The sequence below is a fragment of the Esox lucius genome, chromosome 4 (genome assembly GCF_011004845.1).
Source record: "Esox lucius isolate fEsoLuc1 chromosome 4, fEsoLuc1.pri, whole genome shotgun sequence".
NCBI lineage: Eukaryota > Metazoa > Chordata > Actinopteri > Esociformes > Esocidae > Esox > Esox lucius.
In genome coordinates, this window is record NC_047572.1 from 28,450,606 (window position 1) to 28,477,437 (window position 26,832).

General features: G+C 41.6%; 1 protein-coding gene across 1 annotated transcript; it reads right to left on the minus strand.

Annotated features, from left to right (window-relative positions):
- Positions 1–704: 704 nt before the first annotated feature.
- On the minus strand, positions 705–24,894 carry gabra4 (gamma-aminobutyric acid type A receptor subunit alpha4). The gene is made up of 9 exons (XM_010900937.3): positions 24,426–24,894; positions 24,088–24,206; positions 15,883–15,950; positions 15,555–15,775; positions 14,970–15,052; positions 12,582–12,725; positions 10,975–11,127; positions 5,795–6,051; positions 705–3,886 (listed from the first exon to the last, which is right to left on the minus strand). Exons 1-9 carry the CDS (start codon positions 24,509–24,511, stop codon positions 3,347–3,349), a joined length of 1,671 nt encoding a protein of 556 aa, XP_010899239.2. The 5' UTR covers positions 24,512–24,894; the 3' UTR covers positions 705–3,346.
- Between the last annotated feature and the right edge of the window lie 1,938 nt (positions 24,895–26,832).

Sequence of the window (26,832 nt, forward strand, 5' to 3'; positions counted from 1 at the left end):
TATTGTTGTGAATATGTACAGTCAGTAACAGAACACCATTTGCTGCGAGGGGTGACCTCTTCAAAGGAAGTCACAATGCAGTGTCTTTGCAAGAACACGGTGCCATCCCAGTCATTCTTGCAGTTCTATTGCTCTCCGGGTTCTGGTGGCAGTCCACGGACTGATTACGCATGTTAGCTCACATAACTGCTTGCACGATTTGAATACTTTTTTCAGTCTGAGACAAAGATTTCTATAGCTGAGTCAATAACCTGTCTGATTTTATCCCAACGACAGTCAAGTAGCTGAAGGGTTAGGTTTTTCTAATCCTCTAGCATCTCTACAATGAAAATAAAGACACCCCTCACCACCTGAGTCCAGCATGACAGTGATGTTTGAAATTCCTTCAAAGTTTTTTTGTAAGACACAATTCAACTGTAAATAGGTCAAGCAGGAAAAGTCATCTCAGATGTTATTCAACTGAAAATAGGATACAGTATGACCAAAACGCAAAGGTTTCTGATGATTATTCTAAAATGGACCCAGGTGGACATTTTGACCTTTCTGGACATGTTTAGAACACCTTCAGGGAGAAAAGCTTTCTTTAAACGCTAACCGTAAAAATGGTTGACATTTTGGGCCAGGAGTTCTCTACTCCAATAATCAAGCTCAATGGAGAATTTCTATTGAGCTAGAATTTTATTTATTTTATTTTTTATTTTTTTCAGTCTAGGACTAGGCTTGATTTGTTTCTGTGAAAGTGTGCATGCGAAAGTGGCCCTTGAAGTGAGATATCAAAACTCATCAACAGATCTGGTCCTTCTCATCATTTTGATATCTAAGACATTCAGCAGACCAAGGGCCTGTTAATCATTTTAACAAGTTTCTTAATTGAGGGCAATTACATCTCTTCCTCCCTTTCTGGTGTCCCGAAACACCCTGGAGGAGGCTGTAGCATCAGTCGTAGTCAGTCAGCCACATCCACAGTGACAACAAGGGCAATAGTCTGTTTTCATCAGATCTCCACGGTTCTCCCCAGTTGTCCCCTGTTCTCATTTGTTCTCCTCTGTTCTCATTTGTTCTCCTCTGTTCTCATTTGTTCTCATTTGTTCTCATTTGTTCTCATCTGTTATCCCCAGTTCTCAACTGTTCTTGTCTCATTTCCTCTCTTATCCCCAGTTCTCAACTATTTCTTATTGTTGACCCCCAGATCAATCACCATGGTGTATTACTGAGCTGGATAGGACCACAGAGACTATAGAATCCAATGCATCATAACATCAGAGCACTTGCTGTTAAGAAGTTCTTTAGTGTGTGTTTTTGTGTGTGTGTATCAGCATGGTTGGTTGGCAGAGGGCAGAATCAATTTCACAATTGGGTGCTTTGAGCAGACATGAGTCTGAGGCAGACTTGTTGATCTGTCTCCCAGCCTCCCTCTGTTCAACCCTGCCTACCTGCCAGGAAATGAAAAGAGTGACTAAGGAGCCTACTATGTATGACCCATTTGGGTAATAATAGGTATTTGTGTTGCAGGACACCACAAATCAGATTAATCACAAGCATTAGTTTGCGGGTAAAATGACCTCACCTGATAACTCAAGAAGGGAAAAACCCTCTGGGAGACACCTATGTACAGTTTTACCACAAGATGGTTGGATGGAATCTGTAAACATGGCATCGAAGTGTAAAACAGAATGATTTAACTTATCTGTAAAATTGTGTCCAGAGTTACCACTGAGCATGTATTAATAACAGACAGTCTCCATTTGTAGACATGAAATGTATTTTTTTTTTGCATATCTCAACCATCCCTGAGACACCCTTAGAGAATGGGGTCACAACCAAGGCTAGCATTATCAACGACCGCCCTGGAACAATTACCGTTAACTGCATCAAAAGATTTTCCGACTAGTTTGTTGCTAGCCCAAATCTGTAAGCGCTAGTCTTACCGCCAGCCTATGAAATGGCTCAAGGCTAACGCCAGTTACAGACAGAATTACATGTAAACTGTAATTTCCCATTTCAAGTAATGTCTGGGAGCACTCCTGATGGACTCATGGTGATGGCATTTGAGACCAATGGTACAAGCTCACAAGTTGGGAGTGGCACATTCATTGCCCTCGGCAATACATGATGCCCAATAACAGGTACCATTCACAAAAGCCCCATGAAAAAACACGAATCAATGGCTAGGATATAAACATTCCCAAACTTAAGGAAATGATCCCGTAAAAAATCACCTGTTTCACAATAAATATTCTTTGTCAGTTAACATGAAAGAATAACGCTGATTAGTTAATACATCAATACACAGTTGTTCAGAGACTGTAAAAGGAAAAACACTTTGAATGATCAAGCAAAGATGTTATTGTCTACTGTGAAATTTCCCCAAATGATATACTTCCATACAAATCTATTCCAGATACATTTACAAAATGCATAACATAAGCTATGCATTACATTTTTTTATATTTCAATTATTTGAAAAAAATATGTTCTAAATGTATCCTGTATCGTAAAATGCATCCAAGTAAAAACATGGGATGCTTTTTGGAAGGAATGTACTTGAGATAATGACAAATAGGGGGAGCATTATCCTCTGAAAATGTTGTGTACAACACTGAGAAAAGTTAGTAGGCCATTATGTACAGTGACCTCATAAATGTTAGTCAGCAGAGCTTCACGCACTAACGAGAAATAATTAGACTTGAGTGAACAAAATGGATCTTCTTCTGATGCCAGAACGAAAAGACAACCTATCCAGATATATACCTGCCCTTGCCATCCTTGTGGTCAAGTGTCTCCGTTGTTCTTGACACCTCGTGGTGTGCTCAGTCCAGGTTCTCACGGGTTCTGCAACACATCTTTCACATTGTGCATTATTTTCCAGAGAACATGGGGTCCAGTATTGTTTGTTCCTTACTTTGTAGCAATGCACGCGAAGGCCAGGAGGATCAGTCGTAGTTTTTTCCTCTAAGATCAGGCATTGCTGTATTTCTCTTCAGCATGGGTAAGTACCGATATTAATTAAATCAACTAACCAATCCATTAATGTAACCATATGTAACTGCATTGCATGTTGACCAGGGCCTTAAGAGGACATTTGTGATGTCTGTTCCATTCAGACCTATTGAAATGCTAATACGGTTTTGGTACCATTCTAATCCACATTAGACCTCTAGTTATTTAAACAAACAAATGTAGTATTCCTGGCTGTAATCTTTTGAGGGTCTTCGGCATGTTCAGTTTTCTTGTAAGTTGAATACTTATTCAATCTCAAACAAGATTCAATGGAGATGCTGTTCTCTTCTCATTTTGCACACATCGGAAAAATTATTACAAAAATCCCCACAAGACAAACCTGAAACTAGATCTGGCCTCTAAATTTTGCCTCCATGGTGTCTTTGGACAGATACACCACCCAGTAGACCATGTTGAACACCCCAAAGGACACTGGGAACAGGATGCGAGCGTACTTGTCGATTTTACTGGTCCCACCCATTCCGGTGGCTGTTGGCTGGGTGCAGGGTGACTGCTTGGGCTCATTCTTGCCCATCAGCTGAATATGCTCCAGTCTCGGACCCAGGAGGTTCTGGAGCGAGGACGAGTCGGCAGCTAGCTGGATCTGGTTGACCGGCATCGTCGGGGTAGTGGGCGGAGCTGGAGGAGTGTTCCTGACGGACAGGGTGGAGGCGGTGTCGGACAGACTGGCCGGGCCAGGGCTGGAGTGTGATAGGGTGATGGTGGGGCCAGCTGGCCCGGCGGCAGAAGACGAATGGCCAGATTGGGCCTGTTTCCCGGTGGCTCCGGTTGCTGTTGCTTTACTGTCGCTGTTGTACTCTGCTTTCTGTCCGTCTTGCATGTAGTTCATTCGTTTTCGCAGGTTACCATTCGTGTCAGGGTTATGCTGAGGAGACAAAATAAATAACAACCGTGAATGACTTGCGCCACATTGTTCAATCATGCGCAACACAAGCAAATACCTTGACATGAAGAAATCGGACAAAAATCTCACTATGTCCCTTGTTTGTGTGTGGGACAATTGTACTGAGCTGATAAATATGGAACAGCTGTATATAGAACTACAAATCCTTAAGGGTTAAATGCACCTGAATAAAACTGACACTCTCTTCTGCATAAATACCGCACAGACATTATTTTGTGTAGACTTTCACTCATTTCACACAAGCTTATATTACAAAGTACTGTTCTATTGGTCGGTATAGCATAGCATCAAAAGGGCTTATCTCCTTAGCCACGGAAAAGGCGGCGCAACTGTCAAATCATGGCACAGTATCCTCACCAGTGATAATTCCCCCTCTCTCCACTGGCATGTGCTAAACGTACAGTCTGTAGACACTCGACTAGTTCTGACAACACGACGACTGGAGGGTACAAATGCCAGCACCGTCAATCCACACGGCGAGGCCTAATGCCGCACAGATCTCCCCACCGGGCCACAGCTCTCGAGGAAAAGAGTATTAATTTCCTGGCTCCTGGGCTTCTGAAACCTATACAGATGTGCCCCGGCTGCGTTGCCGTGGCAACCCGCTAATCCACTGATGTGCCGTCGTCACTAAACTGCATTCAGGCGCGAATCCTCCACATAAGGATTTAAGATCCACAGGGCAACTTTAAGCAGTTGCGAGGGCTATATAGGGGAACGTATGGCTGTTTTTCTGGTCGCAATACACCACAAGTTAGTCGTTTGACTGTGAAGAGAGACATTTGTAACTTAAATCACCCTTAAATAAAGGATTATGTTCGCACTAGAGTTTGCCTGGGTTAATGCTATATCTGTATGTAAGGACAAAACAGCAACATAATCTTCTGTTGGTTCAGAAGCATTTCTGACCTAAGCTATCAAGGTTAAAACAATAAAATACAGGACTAGAACATAGGGACTGGAGAGTAAAAAAGGGCTCAGGAGTTTGTGTTGATGTATGGTACCGTTTGCTTGTTAAAGGACGTCAAAGGTAATACTTCAAGCCAATGCAAACTAGCATTAGCACAGTGACTATAGATCTTCAAGCTAGCTGTTCGCAAATACCTTCAATCATTGCGTAAACAGTACTTAGTAATTGCACAAACTATGTATTGGAAATTCCTTCATGCACAAACATGTTACCGATAATTTAATTTGACTCTGGGGAAGAGAAAAAAGTGCTTCAATCCCAAACTCCCCCATAACTATTAATCTAATACTGTTGATGCATTCTGAAACGCGAAACAAAAATATGTTATATGGAAACTGTTGTTCTTTTCTAAACAAGGAAACTCTTTCAGAAATGTTTTCCACGCATTCCAACTATAGGTAGCATAAAAATGAATATGGTAAGAAACGTTAATATGCCTCTTTTCCCATCCGATAGCACGTCTTTAAAACAGGCTTAGCTTCATGCGGAAGAATCTTTTTAAAAGGATGAGAAAGCAAGCACATGTACGACATTCAGAGCATATTCAGAATGTTTAGGGATCATATAACTAAGCCTCTGCACAAGATTTCAAACAGGGGGCACTGATCTAAGCAGACAGCTGTGCAGATATACTGTAAATGGGCCAAACTGAACATTCATTCCCAATTTACAATTTTACTTGGCCTTCAGGTAGAAATTGCTATAATGTTTGTAGCTAATGACATCATAGAGAGAGTGAGAGAAAGAGGGAGAATGGGCAAGCAGAGACAGAGAGGGCGAAAAACATAGGGAAAAAGAGAGGCACACTTACAATGAGTCTCTATTAGATGACTAGCATTCAAATGAACCAAAGGGAATGAACCTCTGAAGTGGAGACGGGAACAGGCCTTAACCCTCACCTGCAGAACTTCCTCCACTTCCTTCACCTTCACTGGGGTTGTTTGTGGGGCTGGTGGGCACTTTGGCGGCTTCCTTCTTAGTCGCTCCATCTCCGCATTGGTGAAGTAGTTGACGGCAGCAAACTCGATGAGGGCGGAGAAGACAAAGGCGAAACAGACAGCGATGAACCAGTCCATGGCCGTGGCGTAGGAGACCTTGGGCAGGGAGTGGCGAGCGCTGATGCTCAGTGTGGTCATGGTCAGGACAGTGGTGATGCCTGGAAATGAAAACATTTGTAAACTTGCCTGTAATGGAAATAACAACCTAAGCCAACCTAAGCCATGTCTACACTCCTATAGTAGACGGTAAAACACCAGGTTTAGGCCTCACATTCCCTCACCATTATATCAGTAGAATTAAACCTTCCCTTGACATTTTACCAGCATTACATAAATCCTCCCTTGACATTTTATCAGCATGATTAAACCTTCCCTGACATAATATCAGCATTGCCAAACATTCCCATTACATTATATCAACAATACTAAATGTTCCCTTGACATTATATCAACAATACAAAATGTTCCCTTGACATTATATCAACAATACAAAATGTTCCCTTGACATTATATCAACATTACTAAATGTTCCCTTGACATTATATCAACAATACTAAATGTTCCCATGACATTATATCAGCATTACTGAACCAACCCTGGACATCACAGTGTATATCAACATTACATAAACCTTCCCTTGACATTATATCTGCATTGCCTTCCCTTGGGGAATCCACTAGGGGCTTTTTTTCCAGGGCTCGACACCTGATTGGTTATGGGTTTGCTTGCTTAGTTTGCAAAAAAAATTAAATCTACACAGGGCACACTTGAAAAGAGAAAATGTATTCTCCCTGTATTCTCCCTGTATTCTCCATGTATTCTCCCTGTATTCTCCCTGTATTCTCCCTGTATTCTCCATGTATTTTCCCTGTATTCTCCCTGTATTCTCCCTGTATTCTCCCTGTATTCTCCATGTATTCTCCATGTATTCTCCATGTATTCTCCATGTATTCTCCCTGACTCCTGCTATTAATTGTTTACAGTAAAGTGAGATCCACTTTATTTCAACTGGCTAAATCCTGTGTAACACCTAGCTGTAGCATTGTATATATTATTCAGATATTACATGTACTCTGGGCTGTACTACTGTGTTTATTTTCACACCTGGTTGTTGCTTCTAGAACCTAGAAAATCAGTGTAAGGCTGTCAGGACGGCTGACTACAACAAGTCAAGAAATAAAATGACACTAGCTCATTGACTGTAACACCTAGTCATTGCATGGTGCGTATGCAATTACAACATGCGGACGTGACTTTGGTGCAGCCATGTGTTTCTCTTCCCATGTTTCAATGTAACAACAATCACAGCAGGGTGATTTTTAAGGACACCTCACTCTTTGTTGGAATTGATGAGATTCTGAAATTGACGGAAATGACGTCCATGCCCTTTTGGTTTTAAATAGCTTTTATTTTTAAGGCCTGTCATTTCCAGCTTGTGTGTGTGGAACGTTTTGCCGACATCGTGATGTCACAACGTGATCTCATTATAACAGACCAACTGTCAACTGTACACGTGGGTAAGGAAGTGGGATTTAGTACTATAGTTCCTAACTCCGATCCTTGGTTATCCTCACACACTACACACTGTGGAGGCCCTGGACAAGCACACCTGAGTTAACTTGTCAACTAATTATCAGGCCCTCAAACTGAAGCTGAATCAGGTGTTACAAGTGCTTTAACACGTATAACACCTGATGATGGTACTAAATGACTGGAGATGAGAACCACTACTCTAGACGAGTCTATCAGCCAATCCGGGCTATGCAGTATGTAAACATCTTCACATTTCTCTCACAACATAGTCCGTTTGAAACATTCAAGGGCCAAGGGAGGCTCAGGAAAAGCAGGGTAACAAATAAAAATGTGCAATGCGTTGATTACACGTGTGACAATAAAGAGCTTTTATATGTGTTTTGACAAACAGGAAACAGATTGTGTCAGACACTGGAATTACCCGTAAACCAGTCTATGACCAGTTGACCATTGTTCCCTGTGATTCCCATCCTACTAAGGTTGCTCTGGTGACGATGCCACACAGCACACCGACTCCTCCATATTAAAAACAATAAAATACGCCTGAGCCGCGCTAGGATTTTACCATGACATTATCTGGGGAGTTATGGGAAGCTTACAGGTCACTTTGGGATTATTAGCAAACATCTATAATGTGATTAAGAGAAAATCCCTTTTATGTTAGAGATATAGAAAAGATTGCACTGTACAAGAGAGAAACATCAAGTCATCCTACAACTGCCCTGATGTCCCCCACAGCATAATTATGTTGCTACCAAAACTCTGCTGACCACCAGATTAATAAATCTATGAGGCGAAGGGCAGGAATTTTGCAAGATCAGACACACTATCATTCTCGGTACAGATTAATGAGCTGTGACTGGTTTAATCAGATTAGCTATAACAATCCAATCAGTGAGTGATGGCAATGACTCTTTCTGTTGGAATTCAGGCACCTTCCTTCCTCATCTTCAGACACAGGAGCTCACATTATAGCGGGACTAGAGGATAAATTCCCAGGATGTTTTGTTCTATTCTACACCATTCTTTAAATAAAAAAAAACACATTTTACACACTCCGTTTTGACAGTTATTATAAAATGGTGAGTCATATAAAAATATAACCTTGGAGATACCTATTGACCTATTGAAATGATGGAAAGTGCTTAGAAGAATAGAACATATAGAAAGAAGATCATCTTGCACACTGTTTCAGCTGGCAAGTGTTAGGAGTTTAATGAAAAAGTGCAACGTTTTGGTCAAAGACCTCATCAGGCAAATAATACAGTATGAAATCCTCAATAATCCCACATGAAATGACAGATAATCCCATATGAAATGAAAAATAATCCCATATGAAATGCTAGATAATCCCATATGAAATGATTGATGATACTGTATAAAATGCTAGACAATGGCAAATGAAATACTAGATAATATAGTATGATATGCAATTCAACATAAAAGGGAAATTCAACACTGCTGTTGCTTGCTCCTCGGGGTTTCAGGCTGGATGTTTGTAAAAGCACTTTGTGATAACTGCTGATGTAAAAAGGGCTTTATAAATAAATTTGATTGATTGATATGCAGAATAATAAAGTATGGCACGCTAGATGTACAATAATGCAAGATAATTCAGTATGAAATGCTCAATGAATACAATAATGCAAGACAATACAGTATGAGATATGAAATAATACAGTACGAATTGTGAGAATATTTTCAGTCCTTGTGATGGCAAAGTAAGGGTATAGTGTTAGCACTAAAGTACATTGTGGGTATCGCAATAAGACTTCTGGTCTGTGTGTGTGTGGGTGTGTGTGTAGAAATGGAATGGTAATAGCTCTTGGCTGGGCAGGTGGCAATATCGTGTTACGACCTAATAAATATCAATGACTTGGGTGAAACCTGGCATTAACTCATCACTGACAGCAGACAAAACCAATACATCTGGGTATTACCTCAGGGCAACTGACCGCTCTGGCCCTGGAGACAGCAAGAGAGGAAGGCTGAGTCGTCCCAACCACTGTCTGGTGGCAAAGTCAGGAAAGGTAACACTATACTACGCTTAATAGGTGTCCGCAAAACCCGCCGAATATACTACAGTTTAATCCATGTATTTCCTACACCCCCGGAAAGTAACATCTTCAGCCACCAGGGGGAGCGTTTTAATCATCTCAAGTCAAATCCTTCCTCGACTACCCAAATTGCAGTCCAACAACCACTCCACTGCATCTGCCAGGCTTTGAGTCACAGAAGCAACACCCTGAACACTGCATCGTGGAGGGAGGAGAGGATAAGAAAACACAGACGCACGCGCACTTTTACAGCCAGAGGGCCGAGGTTGCGACAATATTTATGTTCCCACGACACTCTCCTGTCAAATACTGGACAGTTTCATTAACTGGCCGCTGAGATGGGAGGGAAACGGGAAGGGACCCAGTGGAGCGTAGGGAGAATCAGAGAGGCTGTGAAATAACACCAACTGGCCTCTTCAGCTGCTGGGATGAGTAGAACCCATTGACTCAGCGATACGTGTGTCCCTGGAAGAAAATCAGCGGGCAAAAGGAACGGGCCCACAAAATGCAGACACATCGTGCGGTGAAGCATGCTAAACAGCGCAGGATACTGGTCCTTATCAAGGAATTTCTCTTATCAATGCATGAAAGGGTAACGTAACAAATGGATTAAGAATTACTAAATGTGGTTATCACCGTCCTACCCCCGTGTACAAGCCAAAACGAAATGTTTCCAGAGGTAAATATCCCTGTTATTTTACAGAGGTGTTGTTGAAAGGCTTGCAGCCTCCCAGACACCCACAACAACAGCAATCAATACTTAAGAAATACATAACGTGAAGCCAGCAGGAAGGGAAGAGTACACATCAGAAACATGTGACCAGTTGTTGCTAACTTTACATTGCAGGGCCATTTTAGACATGTTAGGCTCCTATGCTAATAGAACACATTTCTACACAGCTAATTCTTCACTTCTCCCATAAACACCTGCCTACAGAGATGAATTCATTTGAGCTCAGAGAAATCAAATAGACACAGCACTGCATAATGCTAGTGAGGACTACTGTAGAACACAAAACGGTGCTAGAATGGCTAGTACTTGTTTATAGGACACCAGATAAATAGGATGAGTGCTTAACTTCAAGCAAGAGTTAATTAAAAATTCCCAGATTTGTCTAAGGCCGGGTGGAATAACCTTGAATGTACACTAATTCCATGCAAGGTGCCCAGATATCCCGGCTTAGAGCTCAGACTCTTCCCAAACTGGAGTCCAATAATTTCTGCCTATAAACAGATGGGCTGTCATTGGCCAATGCAACTGCAGCCTCAGATGGCTAACATTAATTGAAGCATAACACACATTTAACGAATAGCCATTTACTGTTCTGTAAGAGGCTGAAGACGGCAGCTGATTGCCCAGGCTGACAATGGTCACGGGAGGGACAGAAAGAGCTACACAAGAAGAGGCACCTCTCTCTTCAACATTTGCATCCTGTCAGCTTCTCAACAGCAGTGCTTTACAGGATGGTGGGATTTGTGAGTAATACATACCGAAGACTGTTCGAGCCGGGACCGATTCTTTATTTATCCAGAAGGAAACTTGGGAGAGGATTACTGTCATGATGCAGGGGATGTACGTCTGGATCAGGAAGTAGCCCATCTTCCTCTTCAAGTGGAAGTGCACTGTCATCACCACATATTCACCTGGAGGACAGTCCAAGGAGAAACACACTGACATGAGCCAATGAGCAAGAGAGCAGGAGATGTCGGACTCCTGCTGGGGTCGGAGTGTTTTCTGTGTGTTCATCGTTCTCTGAGATTCACGGCATCAAACAGTGCAAGAAGCATTGAGTGACACCCCGGAGGAGACGAGTCATCCTCCCCTTGACGTTATCAACATGTAAAACACTTACAAAATAACAATAACCACAAAAACACACAACGGTGTTTCACAAATGAACTGCCGAAACCCTAACAACATCTTAAATTGTACATTTTCTGTTTAATTGTTGTTTAATAAGAACACAGTAGGAGTCCTTCAAGCTGCAAAACATCTGTTTGTATGGATTAAAACTACTAGGGTGGTGTTATGTATTAAAGACCGTATCTAATCACGCATTTGGTACCTCCTTTTGTCACTGGTGTTACCATGACCAGTGTCCATACCACTGCTGATGGAGGTATGTAATTACAGTGATGCAAAAACAACAGCCATGAGGCTACCAGGTTTGTGGATTCATAGTGGGAAGTTGTAACAAAATGCATAGAAAAAAAGTTTTTCACAATGTCTAACACATTGGTTCTATGGACCAGGTGAAACCAAGTGAGACACTGGTTAATTGCATTCGCAAACTGGTTTTGAGAGATACTGGTTAATGCTGGTGGACCATGCATGATTTCTGAAGCCCAAGCTCTAGGACATTCTAAACATGCTTGACAAAAACAACCGTACTGGTTTACAGAAATGTTTACAGTCAAGAACAAAAATCCAAGATAATGGTATATTTTCAAGGAGACAGCCACAAAATCCCTGACCGAGGACAGAAACAGGATGCTGAGGATAAGGAAGAATATGTTTACGACTATCACCATATACTTGTGTAAAAACACTTTTTCCCTCTTGTCTTCTTTGGGTGAAATTGGTGAATTAAAGCCTAACCACCCACCCTAAAAAAATATCTGGGTTTGAGATACTCTGGGTGTGAGTTTTGAGATGTGTTCATAGTTTTGAGAAAATGTTAAACACATTCAGGAACTGTGTGTTAGCAGTTGTGAAAAACTGGAAAAAATAGAACACAAGGCAGCCAACATGAATGGGGTGGCATGGTAACCTAACGATCAAGGGCATTGGGCCAGTAAATGAAAGGTTTCTGGTTCGAAACCCCAAGCCAACAAGGTTGGAAAACATTGTTGTCCAGTCCCTAAAACAAGACAATTAGATGTAATTGCCAAAGTTGTTTGCTGTAAGTAAGAATATGTTTTTAGCATAATTGCCTGGTAAACAATGTATACAAAATACAAAAATAAATTGGGTATATAGAAACCGTACAGAATACAAATACTTAAGTGTGTTTTCCCTTGAACGTCATCAAAAAATACCATCCCTGTTAAAGGTAGGAACAATGTCTGTATTGAAACGACAGTTATTTCTTGCGTACCTGTGATTGACTTGACCTCTTCAGAGCTGACAGTGTGGCCAATCAGATCATACTGCACCAGGCTAGAGGACTCTGGAGGAACCACCACTGAATACTGTGGTCCTTTAGTCCAGGTGTAGATCATCTCTGTTTTAGGATAAGCATCTGAGGTTGGAGAAGTTTACAGATACAGATGAAGTAGGTGTTCAGGGAAATTCAGAATTGCATTCGCAAAACTTGTGCAGTGGTGGTATTTTGGCAGATAAATTCAAACACAGAGTGAGCTGGAGAGGGAGAGAGAAAGTGAGAGAAAAAAGAACAAGACTGAGAGAGGGAGTAAGAGAGTGAGATAAAGAGAAAGACATAGAAAGCGAGTGAGGAATAAAAAAAAAGAGAAAGGGAGTGAAAGTGTAAAAAGAGGGAAAGAGGGAAAAAAGATTGGGAAAGAACGAGAGTGAGAGGAAGATTAACGGAAAAAGACCGGGACTGGGGGTGTTAGGGTATGGTGTAACACTAAAGGAATAGACAGAATGTGATTCAGAGGGCATGTTAACATAGATGTGTATGAGTGTATGCAAGTGATATCCTCTCCACAACTATACACTCTGGGAAACATCTCTCCCATCCTGGCAGTCAATCACAATGCATTTCGAAGAGACATTATAATGTGTGATGCTGTGCAGCTCAGTCACACATCACTTCCCCACTTGATCTCGACATTCGTCTCTGGATTAAAAACACTGAAAACGCTGAAGACTACCCACGAAATGGAGCACTCTCCGGCTTTTCGTTGGAGACCTTTTCCTAATTTGATTGAAACAGAATAGTGCAAAAGTGTGGTTAGACTGTGTGGGTGTGTGCTGTGAGCTCAATGAGTGGGCATTGAAACGAATGGCAAAGTCTCACACCGCGTCCACGTTTCTGTGTGTTCAACGTTACAAAAATTTTGCTAAAAGGTTGGAACGATGTGACACACTTAGAGGATGGGCTTATGTCGAGTGTGTCTGCGGCCAACATGTTCCCCGGCCCGTTGTTTCAGTTGGTTGTTTCCCGCAGGGGGGGGGGGGGGGGGGGGGGGGTGAGGATGGGGGGGGGGGTTAGAAATCAGCACAGGACACCAGCGGTCTCGGAAAAATGGGTCGGCTGGGGTGTGTCGTGAAACGGCCTGCCGCACAGTGCCCCAGCAGACACCAGCTCCGGATACATTTGTTTTTTTTTAATAGGTCCACGCGAATCTGCAGCGTGAAGACGTATTCTGACCTCTACAGTGAAACGGGGCCCCATCAGATGTAACGCTTGCTTCCCTGACTCCAGGCCAGGACGAGAGAGAGATGGGATGGGAGGAAGGTCTTAAACCTGGTCTGGCTGGTGGGAGGTCTTAAACCAAGAACAATGTGACTGAATGGAAAGTCAGGAATCTATTTTGTCCTCTACCTCTACAATGTCACAGCTGCTGATAATAGATTGGAGGTGGGGGGGGGTTGGGGAGCCGTTCTCTGTTCTTCCTCTGTTCCTTTCATTAGTTTTTCCCTTCAGCAGACGCTATCTTAAAACCACCACTGTGTTCTGATGAGACAGGAGGCTCATTCGAGAGATTATTTCACTAGAGATAATTCAATGTTTTGCTGACCGTTAAGCTTATTATGAGAAATGGTCCTGAATTTTGATTTCTTTGAAATGTGTTTGGTACAAAATTAATGTAATTTGTTATCACAATAGCAGTCAAAAAGAATAGTTGCTTCTCCCTATGTGACAAAATTGGATGAATACCACAAGCTTTGAGTTACCTATTTTGGTACAGGTATTATGTAACAATAAGTGCAATCATGGTCAAAATCCACATTAATGTGAACGTTTTAAGTCAAAGTGACTCCAACATAACATAACACATTATTCACCATTCCTTTCAATTACCTTGAGCACAACCAAAACACACTGCAAATGCGTTCTACAATTTCGGTTTGTTAAAAACTTCATGTCACCTTTGTATGCTAGGGCAATGCGACCAAAAGGTACACAAAGGGTATCATTTAATTTGCCCAAAGGCTTTTCGCGTTATGAAAAATGTTCACCCTAAATGGTTGAATGGTACCTCAATGGTACCTTACTGTATGCTGACAATGACAGATTTTAGACGTTATAATCATCGTACAGAACCAAAAGGCTGGGGCTGCGGAGCCAAAACTGCAACATATTTCAATGTCTAAATTCTTTTGGACCTCACAGTACATTTATGTTAATAAAAAAATCTAGGGAATTATGTTAATGGCATAAAAAAAGCTATGTGGAAAGGACACTGTAATTCAACGACCCATTTCATCCAGTCTCATGAGAAGCATGAAGACCCACTTCATCAAGTCAAGTCTGATACTATATTACAATAGTCTTACAGAAGCATATCATACTTACAGCTTCCAAATTTGAGAGGGCATGCATGTCCATCCATAGGGAAGTCCACCAGCTTCATAGGACACTCTGCGCTGATTGTCAACCTGTAGGGACACAGATGTCTCTTTCAATTACCAGACCCTCTTAACCAGAGCAACTAGCAGTAACAAGAATATACATTTCCATACTTTCCCTGCAAAAATATTACCATGGCGCTCTCCCAAGTTGGTGTGTCAAAACCATACGTGAAATCATACATTTCGCAATCTTGTCCGTACTTTTGCCCCATGAGAGGAGAATCCACAACCCTGGTTTTGCGAGCGCCATGCTCAACCAGCTGAACTATGCAGGACCATAGTTCGAAACGTATCAAAACCAATGGGAGTAGAAAGTATGCAGTTGTGTCTCAACACAATGATAAACGTTCACACAAAAAACACCCACTCAGTCTGCTTATCGCCGCAGGACATTCAGACAGATTTTAGGCAGAGTTCATTGTCTTGTTTTCCCTCGTCCACTCAGGCATCACTAACTGACATGCTGGGTAGTGTAGGCATCGTGACGTAAACTGTTTTGGTTCACGTACACCGTCTTGGACTGTGGTACCTCATGGTGTAAAGAATGGTGCCATTCTTCATGATGCGGAACAGCCTGTTGGGGGCAGTCATGTTGTGGGCCACCGACTTCTTGCCGTTCCTGAAGAAGGTGTCCGGGGTCCACACGTTGGTGACCATCATGTTGTTGAGTCGCAGGATCTCGACCGGTCCCTCGTACCTCAACCTCCTGTCCACCCATGTCTGTCGGAAGAACACGTCCATGGTGTACTCCTGAGGAAGAAAACAAAGGGCCAATGCATGGTTGCAACCTCACCCTTTTACGTACACCAAGTCTATTTGCTGGATCAGTCACACTTTGTCTAGGATAGGCTACATACCATTTCGACATCAGAGACAGGCCCGAAACTGGTCACGTAAATGTCCGTTTTCACCTCTGTCACTGGACCTATTCAGAGGACATTTACATCAGTTTTACAAAACCCTAAGATAGCAAAACTATTACTTTTGCAGTGGATACTACATTTTTGCTGATTTATTTTTTAGACCTCCACTGCAAATCTAATAACACAATATAGATTCTGAAATCTCTACTAAACAGAAACAATAAATTAATGCACTTAAAAAATATATATATTAAAAAGTGATTTTATATTGTCCCATACAATAACCTGCAGTGTTAGGTTTTCGTTCTAAAACCCCCGAGCATAATCACATCATAGCCTCAAGTTACTGTGCTTTTGAATCTGCACTCTGTGTTGTCTTAGGCTGAGTATCCGAAAAGCACTTGTGAAAAGGGCTTTAATACACATTTGCCTGATCGATTTCTGAAGAGACATAATTGAGGGAGTCTTTTTCAGGCCATTAACAACACTCCTCACTCGAACTAAAGCCGACTAAGGGACTAACAGTCCAACAGGTGTTTGCCTCTGGGTTGCATTTCCATGGCCTGATGTGGGGCTCTACTGCTGGAGCTGTTCTCTGCCAATGGACCACTAGATGTGATTTTTGCTCAGAAACCGGTTAAGGTTATTAGTTGGGCATCAGCTATACCCCATTAAATGGTGTTTTGGCACATACTGTACAGTATATTCACCTAATCTCCACAGCTTTTGGCCCTTTATGGTTTTGCGGGGTTTCACAGATGCCTAAAATAAATAAACTCCTCTTCATTTCCAATAATCAATCACATTTATTTTGTTAAGCCCTTTTAAAATCACAAGTTGTCTCAAAGTGCATTTCAGATACCCAGCTTAAAACCCCAAAGAGCATTAGAAGGGCATTATGCATATTGTGATGTGATATGCTTATAGCTCCCCCCAGTTATCTATATTAACCCTTATTGTACCAGGTGTATTGTAGGAAAACAGCAGTACTTTCTCTTGAACACCAAGGACCTAGGGAAAAGGTGCAGAGGTACCTGGTAAAAGTTTTTTTAATGTATCTCTTACAAAGTAGGACCCCACTGGCCTAAGTCAGTCATTCTCAACCTTTTCCCCTCCAAGACACGTGCATCCCAGAAAATATTTCAAGACCCCCTCAAATGAGATATACAATTTTCCCTGTCTTCCTTTCGCTAAATTCTGTGCAAAAGCGTTTTTACTTGAGCTTAATTAAAGAAAATTGCATGCTGCCAATGTTATCGGCCTACAACTGCTTGATGAATTGGCTTCTAATTAAAACAAAATCTAAAATGCAGACTGTGAGACTTATTACTGAAGCTGCTCACTCAGAGTGAGGACTGCTTTTAGCATCAGGAAATAATATGGTCAAGACAACACATCCTCAAGGGTTTAGTTTTCAGGGCGGTCCATTTATTCAGCTCATCCTTTTTTTTATCCAAGAGCACGAATTAAATTGTAGAAATTTTAGTAGGCAACCCTGGAAAGAGAAAGGAAATGGATTGTTTGGGTTTTGAGGCATTAGTTAATGTTTATACTGGCAGATGTTTCAAGTTTGATGCATTTCAAAGCATGACATTTTCGAATGGATTATCTTTTATTATATTTTGTTGTTCTTTTATTTACAGTACCTTGGAGAGGTATTTAAACCACTGGCGAATTTTCTCATATTACTGAATTACAAATGGTACAGTGAAAAGTAGTTCTGTTGGATATTTTACATCACAAAAATTAAACTCATAATAAATTATTGTAAGGTAACATTGGTTTTATGTTGGGAAAATGTGTAAGAAAGATTTGCAGCTTGTCACCATTTTGCTCTGACCAGCAAAACTCTGAACACAAAGACAACTAAATGCTTCCAGCACCTACCGTGGTGCTAACTGACTAGCCATTTCATACCCATTACACTCACCTCCCTTTGACCATCTCCATAGCAACCCCATCAGCTGGGCAGAGCCCAACTGAGTGATCCGGGTCACGGCACTAATGTAAACATTTTGCTCCGACCGCCCGATGCAGGGCTTGAACCAGCGAACCTCTAAACACAAAGACGATTGTCATCCACGAACCATCATTGCTATTGCCCAACAAAAGCAGCAGTCCTTGCTGAGCAAGGGAAACAACTACTTCAAGGTCTCAGAGCAAGTGACACAACTGATTAAAATGCAATCCGTGCCAACCGCGACAACTAACTAGCCATTTCATACCCGTTACACTTGCGTAAGTATTCATCATCAATTCCCTGGAAGAACTGAGTTGACACAGATAAAAGACATTGCCCTGATAAAGACACAATTACTTCACAATTAGCCTCCATATTTGAACCAATGAAGTAGTTATCATATTTTGTCATCAACCGTGAGGTTGTCACATCATTGTTAAGGCTATGAATGTGACGGAAAAAGACCAAAGAACATTTGACAGAATTTAGAGATAAAGTAACACAAATGCATGGATTAGGAAAGGGGTACAAAATAGGCTTTGGAAAACCCATATGAGCAAAGTTGGATCACTAGTCAGGTAGTGAGAGCTGCATCACACCACCCCGAAGAATTTCCCTCAGAACTCTGGAACTCTGTGGTGAATTGGCCGGTGTGACTTCTCTCATAAGGAAACTTGTGAGAGAAGTACCGTCTGAAAGCAAGTCCGGAGTTTGCCAGAGAAAATAATAGTGGAGCAGATAAGACCAAGATATAGTTGCATGGCCAAATGTCAAAGCACCAACCTAACAGTTTCCATGCATCAAGAAAAAGCTAGCTCACTATGAAATATTGTGGAGGTAGCATAATGCCATGGGGAAGCTTCTCATTACCAAGGATTGGGCATATTAAAATTGAAGGAGGAATAGATGGAGCAAAATACACAAAAATACTATGAGAGAATCTGCTTCAGTCAGTAAAAAACACAAGCTTGGGAGGAAAATCACATTTCAGCAAGACAATAATCCTAAGCACCAAAACAACACTGGAGAGGCTCACACACAAAAACAGCGGCCCAGTCAATGTTCCAAACTCAATCCTAGGGATCTGTGGTACTTTTGGAAAACTGCAGTCAACAAGTGTCGACCAACCAACATGAATAACCTGGAGCAAATCTGAGAAAGAATAATGGTGCAAAATACATTTTTATATTGTGAATATGTCTTGACAGTAATAGCTAGATTATTAGTACTAGGGGTTTAGATTTTTCTAATTGGTCAGTGGTCTTACCATTAATGTTTCAACTCCAGCTGAAGATGACTTCTTACAGAATGTTTTGAAACAACTAAAATGCATTCAGTTTTAACTGTATTCAAGACCAGTTATTTGTTGTATCAACTACTCTGACATTGACCCCTTGTTAACCCTCTCATTGAGCTCCTTGGCTGTGTGCTGACAGGGTGTGAAATTATCAGAATACATCACTATGCTAGCTTCTTGTAAGTGGTAAATTCTTTGTAAAAAGAGAGAATAAAAACAGGACCAAAGCAGCTGCTTTGAGGGACACTATACTGTACATCTTTGATAACTACGTACCTCAAAACTAGTCTATCGCATTCGCTAACACTAAAACTGACTCAATGAACATTATACACAAAACAATTCTGAATTGTTCCAGAAGGGAGACCTTAGAGCCAAACCCTTAATCACTAGTCACCTGTTTTCACACATAATTCGGTTTCATTCAAACTTTTTTGCAAAGACAGGCATGAATAAATGGGCCACAGGTATCCTCTGTGTTGGGGAAAAACAACGCAGAGTGAGGGGAGGTGGATGAGGAGGATGAAGAACCAAGATCTCTAATGAGATATGTGACACTGTGCTTGAGTATACGGCACCACAACTGAGAGTGATTTATTGCTTTGACCTTTTGGCAGCTGCATCTGTGTGAGAATATGAAAAATATTTTTTTGTGGGATCAGAGGGGTAGGTCAAAAGGATTATGAAAAATGTTTTTTTTAATGGTTGTTCATTTATGTCCAGGGTGTTAACAGTTGTTTTTTCTGGGGGTTCATATCTGGTTAGGTAGGGAGGGGTAGAGCAGGTGATTCTGGGGTGTTGGAGGGGGGTTCAAAAAGGGTTATGAGTAATTTATTGTATGAACGGCCTGGGGTGCTAATATTTGGACAGTTGTTTTTTCCGGGGGTTCATGTTTGGTTAGGTAGGGAGGGGTAGAGCAGGTGATTCTGGGGGATGAGAGGGGAGGTCAAAAAGGAACAATGATTAAAAATGTATGACCATGCGTGTATCTTCAGGTGTTTTTTCGGGGGCTTCATGTCCGGTTAGGTGGGGGTGGTTAATAAAAGGGTTTTATTAATAAAAGTCTCTTTCAGGACTTTTTTAGCTGACAACCATAACTCCAAAGGATGCTGGGTAATCAGCCATAGTGATAACCATGAGGTTAGTACTCAGGTCCAATGCTACGCTAAATTCTGTATCGTGTGTCACACAATTCAAGCCTACTCGTTAGGTAACAGAGTTGCTTGAAGCCCTCTTGGGGATTTAACCTGTGTTTTAACCACACATCCAACTATGTCATGAAAAGACATGCCTAGTTGTTTCAGTGGGTAGATGGGCTTATTACATTTTACTTTGAAAAACTCTCCCCTAGGAGGAACTGTCTCCTGTCAAAGCAAGAATTCATGCTTATAGCTCACAGTCTGTGAAAAGGGCTCTTCCTTTGTCTTGGGGCAGCTAAGTAAGTAATTCACAGGCCAGACGCCTATGTCCCCCCACCCCGAGGAAAGCGTGGATCTCTAGACTTCCTGGTCAACACAGACACATTTACCTTGTTAAACATGTACATAATTAGACCATTTTAATATCATTGGGCAACCATAGGCTACGTCCATCATGCACACCCTCTTTTCCCAGAGAATGAAGCCCCGGAAAAACCTGCTCAAGCCCCCTTGCTCTGCTCCTCTCCATCTTTCATCTCGAGACTAACTTAGAAGAACATAACCATAAAACCCTTTTATTAACCACCCCCACCTAACCGGACATGAAGCCCCCGAAAAAACACCGGTTTCCACCTGAACATGCACGCACGCATAATTTACTCATGTTCCTTTTTGACCTCCCCTCTCATCCCCCAGAATCACCTGCTCTACCCCTCCCTACCTAACCAAACATGAACCCCAGGAAAAAACAACTGTCCAAATATTACCACCCCAGGCCGTTCAAACAATAAATTACTCATAACCCTTTTTGAACCCTCCTCCAATCCCACAGAATCACCTGCTCTACCCCTCCCTCTTTAACCGGATATGTACCCCACTGGAAAAACAACTGCTACCATCCGGTCATGAATCAAAACATCATTTTCATATTCTCACACAGGTGCAGCTGCCAAAGGGTCAAAGGTCAAAGCAATAAATCACTTGGAGACGTGGTGCCGTATACTTAATCTCTCTGACCATGTTTTGTGCGTGGTATGGCCAATACGGATGCTGGGCTGGTAGTATAGTCAAACGTAGGCCGTTTCACTGGTAAAAGGAAAACAGGTAACTTACTGTAAACCTATCCAACGACCCTGTATTCTGTGCTTTGAATCTGTAAGCACAGGCAAGCCAGTACAAGAACGTTTTTCATTTTGTGTGAGAAGTCTGGGGTTGAGTTTTGGTGCGAGTTTTGAGAAGTGTGTTTAAAGTTTTGAGAAAATGCAGTACACATTTAGGAAGTGCATGTTAGAAGTTAGGAGTTAGAAGTTAGTACTAATAGATAACAATTCACATCTTTCTCATATTAAATTCAAAAGAACAGCTCTACTTGTTCATTATTAGAAATGTTATACAAAAAATAAAATTGTTCTTTGTTCAACATTGTAATTCACTTCTAAGTTATTCCACTTTGCCAGTTAAATAATCACTGTGCCACTGCCACCAATTAACCGATAAGCTCTGTAACTGCAACAGACCTAATTTGTAAACACCACGCTGGCATTTACCACACTAAAGTCCTCTGTTCTCCCTACTCCCTGCCTCTATCAGCAATGTTGCATTATTAAATACAATCTTCAATACATATATGTACACATTTCACCTAATAATATGCAGCTACCACTGTCTTTCAAATGCGTTGTACAGTAGCCTACAGTCGTAGCCGTTCAATATGTGGTTAAATGTTACAATGCCATCATTTCCAAAAATGAATCCTTCAATTCTGATGCCAAGCCATGGTGTTGTTTATTGTAGTTAGACAGCTAGGAGTATCAAGCCTATCGTTGAATAATGTTTAAAAGGTGCCGTGCAGTGAAGGGGATGGGGAGGGACTGTGGCAGAGACGGAAGTAATGGCTGGAGAGAGTTGTAGTCTTTTAGAAATCAGAAAAATGCTGACACGTGCATTTAACAATATATCTGCCAATAGTAGGATTTGCTGAAAGAAATCCGATGGCTCTATCAATCAATGGCAACTGAGACAACATATAAAATGGACTGGTAGCGCGATCGGTACAAGATGGAGTCTAAGCTGAATGAGACAAAACATGACTATTTACATTTTTCAGATTTAACTTGCTCTTCAATCCACACAGTGATGTAATATTGTCAGGTTTTGGGGGACTCAAATGCAAACCTTGTTACACCGGGCCAATTACATATCAAACAAAACTCACTGCACTAAAAGTCTTGCAGACACGACTCACACCAATTAAGGTCCCCTCAGGGTGCTTAGGGTCCTTTCCCATTCATTTGCCTTCTGAACTTCCTGCATTTCTCAATTTATAGCATGTGACCGCCGAGCAGCCTGACTCTTTTTGTCATGATGTCTACTTTCTTTTAATCATAAAATATTGTAGTTTCTTAAAATGAGCTTGTTTGTCAACAATTCTGTATTCTCTTCCTCACCCACATTTCACCAACAAACATTTAAGTGTCCGTCATAATCATCTCTCAATATCTTGGGTATTTTGTGGGTTTGGCTGAATGCAGCGATGTTGGTAAACATATGCTCAATAACGGGTGATAAAGTGGTAGACTTATTCTTAATTTGGACCAAGTTGCATACATTGGCCACACAGAAGAAAAAGAGACCCTGACTTGTCGCGGCCATTACTGACATTCTTTGAGAGTTGAAAAAAGCAGAATCGTTGACACCCGCGCCGAGCCATTTAGATCTGTTACACAGTGCACCTGGGAAGTCCGAAAAATCGGCACTTTAGGACATGCTCACTTGACTGTTGACCTCAGTTAATGCCTAACCAAACTGATGGAGTCGCTAGAGTGCGATTAATTCCTGCTCACCATGCTACTAACTGGCCACCACACACCCGAAGAGATGCTTAGTCAATATGCAGCCACATTTCTAGGCACAAATCAGACAGAGTCAAAATTCCAACCTAGATTGCGGTGTCAAGTAGGCTAAATGTTAAGAATGCACCAAGAATATGCAAGTTGCAATTTCTAAATGCGCCAGTGCATCACAAATTTTTTTGTGTGTTTGTTTTGTCAGTCCCTCAGTCAGACCAAATCCTGCTTATGGCCCGGAAAAGGCTACAGTCGATTCCGTTCTAAGCCTTTATATGCAACATAGCCCTAATGGAATAAAAAAAAAAATAGACCAAAATAAATATATAAGTTATGGGAGTAATCCGATCAGTATCTATATGTAGACTTAGAGTTGTGAAGTTTACCTGCACTGGTTGGAATATTTCAGAGGATGACGTTGAAAGACGGACAGTGTCAATATGGTATTAAAAACAAAATCCGACAATCAACAACGTCAATTCAATATTTAAGGCATTTTTTTTTCTTAAACGACTGTCTGATACTTTGCGCTCAAGGAGGATTTGACGTACGGCGCAAAAAGAACATCTGCACTCTTTGGATAACTTAAATTGTGCAGTTAAGCGGCTTTTCCCACTGCGATTATGTAACAGAACTCGCGTAAACGAACAGTCGCGCGGAAGAGTCGAAGAAGAGATGTTAAGAAAGCGTTCTCTCAGGTCATGACGACCACCAGCTTGTGAAACTCGTAGCATCTGTGGGAGGCAGCGGTCGGTGCTCAGCTGTGCTCATGTTTCATTTTAAATAGTTTAGGCTATGGAAAAGCTAATGCCTTCTGATAGGAAAATTAAATGTTTCAAGCATAGGTCAACCTCACATATTTAAACAACTCAATAGCATTGTAATGTAAATAATTTCTCTCCCATCGGTTTTGAAACATGGGACAGCTGAAAACTGGTGCTTCAGGTAGGTACCTACCCCCAAATCCAGGTCGCAGTCTGTTATCATACCCATCCAGAAGTCTGTCTAAAATTCGTGTGAAATTCTCGGGATATATTCGCTCATCCTTTTTTATTGTTCCAGAGATCCTCTTTACACTGAAAAAACGACACAAATAATGAAAGTGATTTGTTATAGTGAACTGCACCAGCTTCTTGGGTTACCCAAAATACATGACAAAATTATCAGTGGTGGTCACAATAGCCTACAACACAAATAAAGCCCCTGGACCTCCGGGTCCGTGGATGGTAGCACCCGGGCAGTGCCAATCTAAATGGAGAAAATAAGCCCCCAGACCAAGTATCCTCGGAACTCACCAAGTAGTCAGGCAGAAAAAGTAAAAGAGAGCCGAAATGTAACTGGGGTACATCGCAGTCACCATCTCCTTCTTGACAGAAACCATCTTTGCATGCCATACTTTAAGCCTCTTCACATCTCCATTCGCCAAATGTCTTGTCCCAAGGTAAGATTAAAGCCAGAGTGTCAGAGAGAGCGGAACGGCGCAAAGGCAACTCCAGTAGCATCTCCCGCCGTCTTTCTTGCCAGGGGAAAAAAATGCCCGTGCCAGCTGAGCATCCGAACGTGAGCACCTTTCCTGTTTTCCCCGGACGAAAAAAACAAAACCCTTAGTTGCTGGCACCCAAATCAAGTCCAGATGGCATCCCTTGTCTCAGTCTTACGAAAGCTTTTGTACTGAAAGATAACAGACTAGGTTTAACAGCAAATGTTGTGTTGCCAGTCTGCTGCGTAATAAGTGGCGCGGACGATAGCAAGAGAATGAGGGGAATCGAGAAACAACGTTCGATTAGGGATCTGACTGTCTATACTAAGTTACTCCTCCACCCGCCCGCGCACCCGCCCCCCAGAGCGTAGTAAAACAGCTGATGTTGTTAAAGCCATGATGACAGCAATGCTCCCACACCATATGTTCAGCCATATTAACGAAAGAAAGCAAAACTTCATCTTATGTTACTTGGGTGCGAAATATGTACAAATATTCTGTCATATTGCAAGTGTGCAAAATCCGTGTCAGCATTTATAAATCAATTTATAAATTATTGAAGCAGTTTAGTTGATTGATTGGTTGTGGAACTACATTGGGTTACTTTTAAAATCCATCCTAGACTCAAATGGGTCAGTCTTGTCGCAATACGCAATCACACACACACACACACACACACACGCACACGCACAGGTAATGTAGAAGAACTAGGACAAACCACATGCTGCTTCACAGATTTCACTGCTCCTGATATAGGAACAGACCTTTCATAGTGCATGTGTCTTACTGTAAACCTATTATTTCCACTCAACAGAGGATTTTACGTCTCCAGGACAACACCAACACAGAAGACCAGGACAGGTAAAAATTCCCAAAGGTGCATTTTTAACAATTCCTAGCTTTAAGGAGGAGCGTGCTGATGATCTGGCATTTTGGGCAAATGCCAGGTGGGCTCGTCCATTTACTGTGAAGCAGGCTTGTTTTTTCTGTGTACAAGGCTTCAGACGGGGCCACTAGGAATATATTGGTCAGTATGTGGAGCTCTGTTAAGAATAAGAAAAATATAATAGACAAAGTGCTGTTACAAAATGTGCTAGTGCATCATCTGCTATCCACTTGACCATCACTCAATTAGCATGTGTCAGCTAAATTTCTTTTTAAAGCAAATTCAGGTAGTTGAGCCAGCTATTAGAACACAATAATTCTCACCTTGACGAGCAATACCTACTGTCCAGGTCAGGTACTATAATTTACTTGGGGTGCCGCTGTTTATTCTGACAATCACTCTTACTCAGATATTACAAATAAACACTATTAAGTATTGGTGAAACCTGCTGAATTGCAGAACATCTGCTTTTAAACGTCGGAAGTTTCTCAATACCCACCCAGTGGCAAAATGCATAGAAAAAAAATCTCTTTCAGGGCCCAAAGAGACTGTGGCTTTGTAACTGCTTTAAGTGCTGTATCGAGGCACTCTGTAATGTGATCGTGTGGAATACCGATAAGACACCCCCAACGTGTCTTATTTCTAACATGTTACAAGGGAATTTACCTCAAAATGCCCTCAAACCTGTTTATTTGATATTACTCTTTCGTTTACATTGTTCTTCCAATATAAAAAAAATTAACCGTGACCTATGACCTGCCTCTGATCTTCCTTCCATGTTTGGCATCTTAACCCCGAGACTTGGACAAAAAAGACCCAACAGAAGAATAGGTTGTTCCCAATCTCTAGGGCCTGACAAGAACCTTAATCCCCAACAGAAGATACACAAATGATGATGTAGTAGAATCTGCAGAAGACCTTTGTTAGACAGAGCCTGGTAACCATGTGGAACAGTTAGGGGGTTTGGATTTACAGAGGGACATGCCAAGCAGATCACATGACTACGAGGAATGTCTCCAACTCCAGATGGTAGAGACAATGTGATAGTGCTATTAGTTTCGCATTTATTTTTTCAAATTCTATAACACTGACCACATGATTCATATACATTTTTGCAACAATTTTGTAAAAATGTATCATTTTTAAAAACATATACTCTCAGAGATTCCTGGATCAGTTACGCTGCTCATCCTTTGAAGCACACAGTGGCGGGGAAGTTCTAAGAGGTGGATGGTGATGGAAGTTCGGCCAATTAAAACCAAGTTTTTTTTTGTTGCCTATTCCAGCCAGGAGATGGGTGGAGCTGGATGGGGAACGAGATCACCCAAACGTGAAC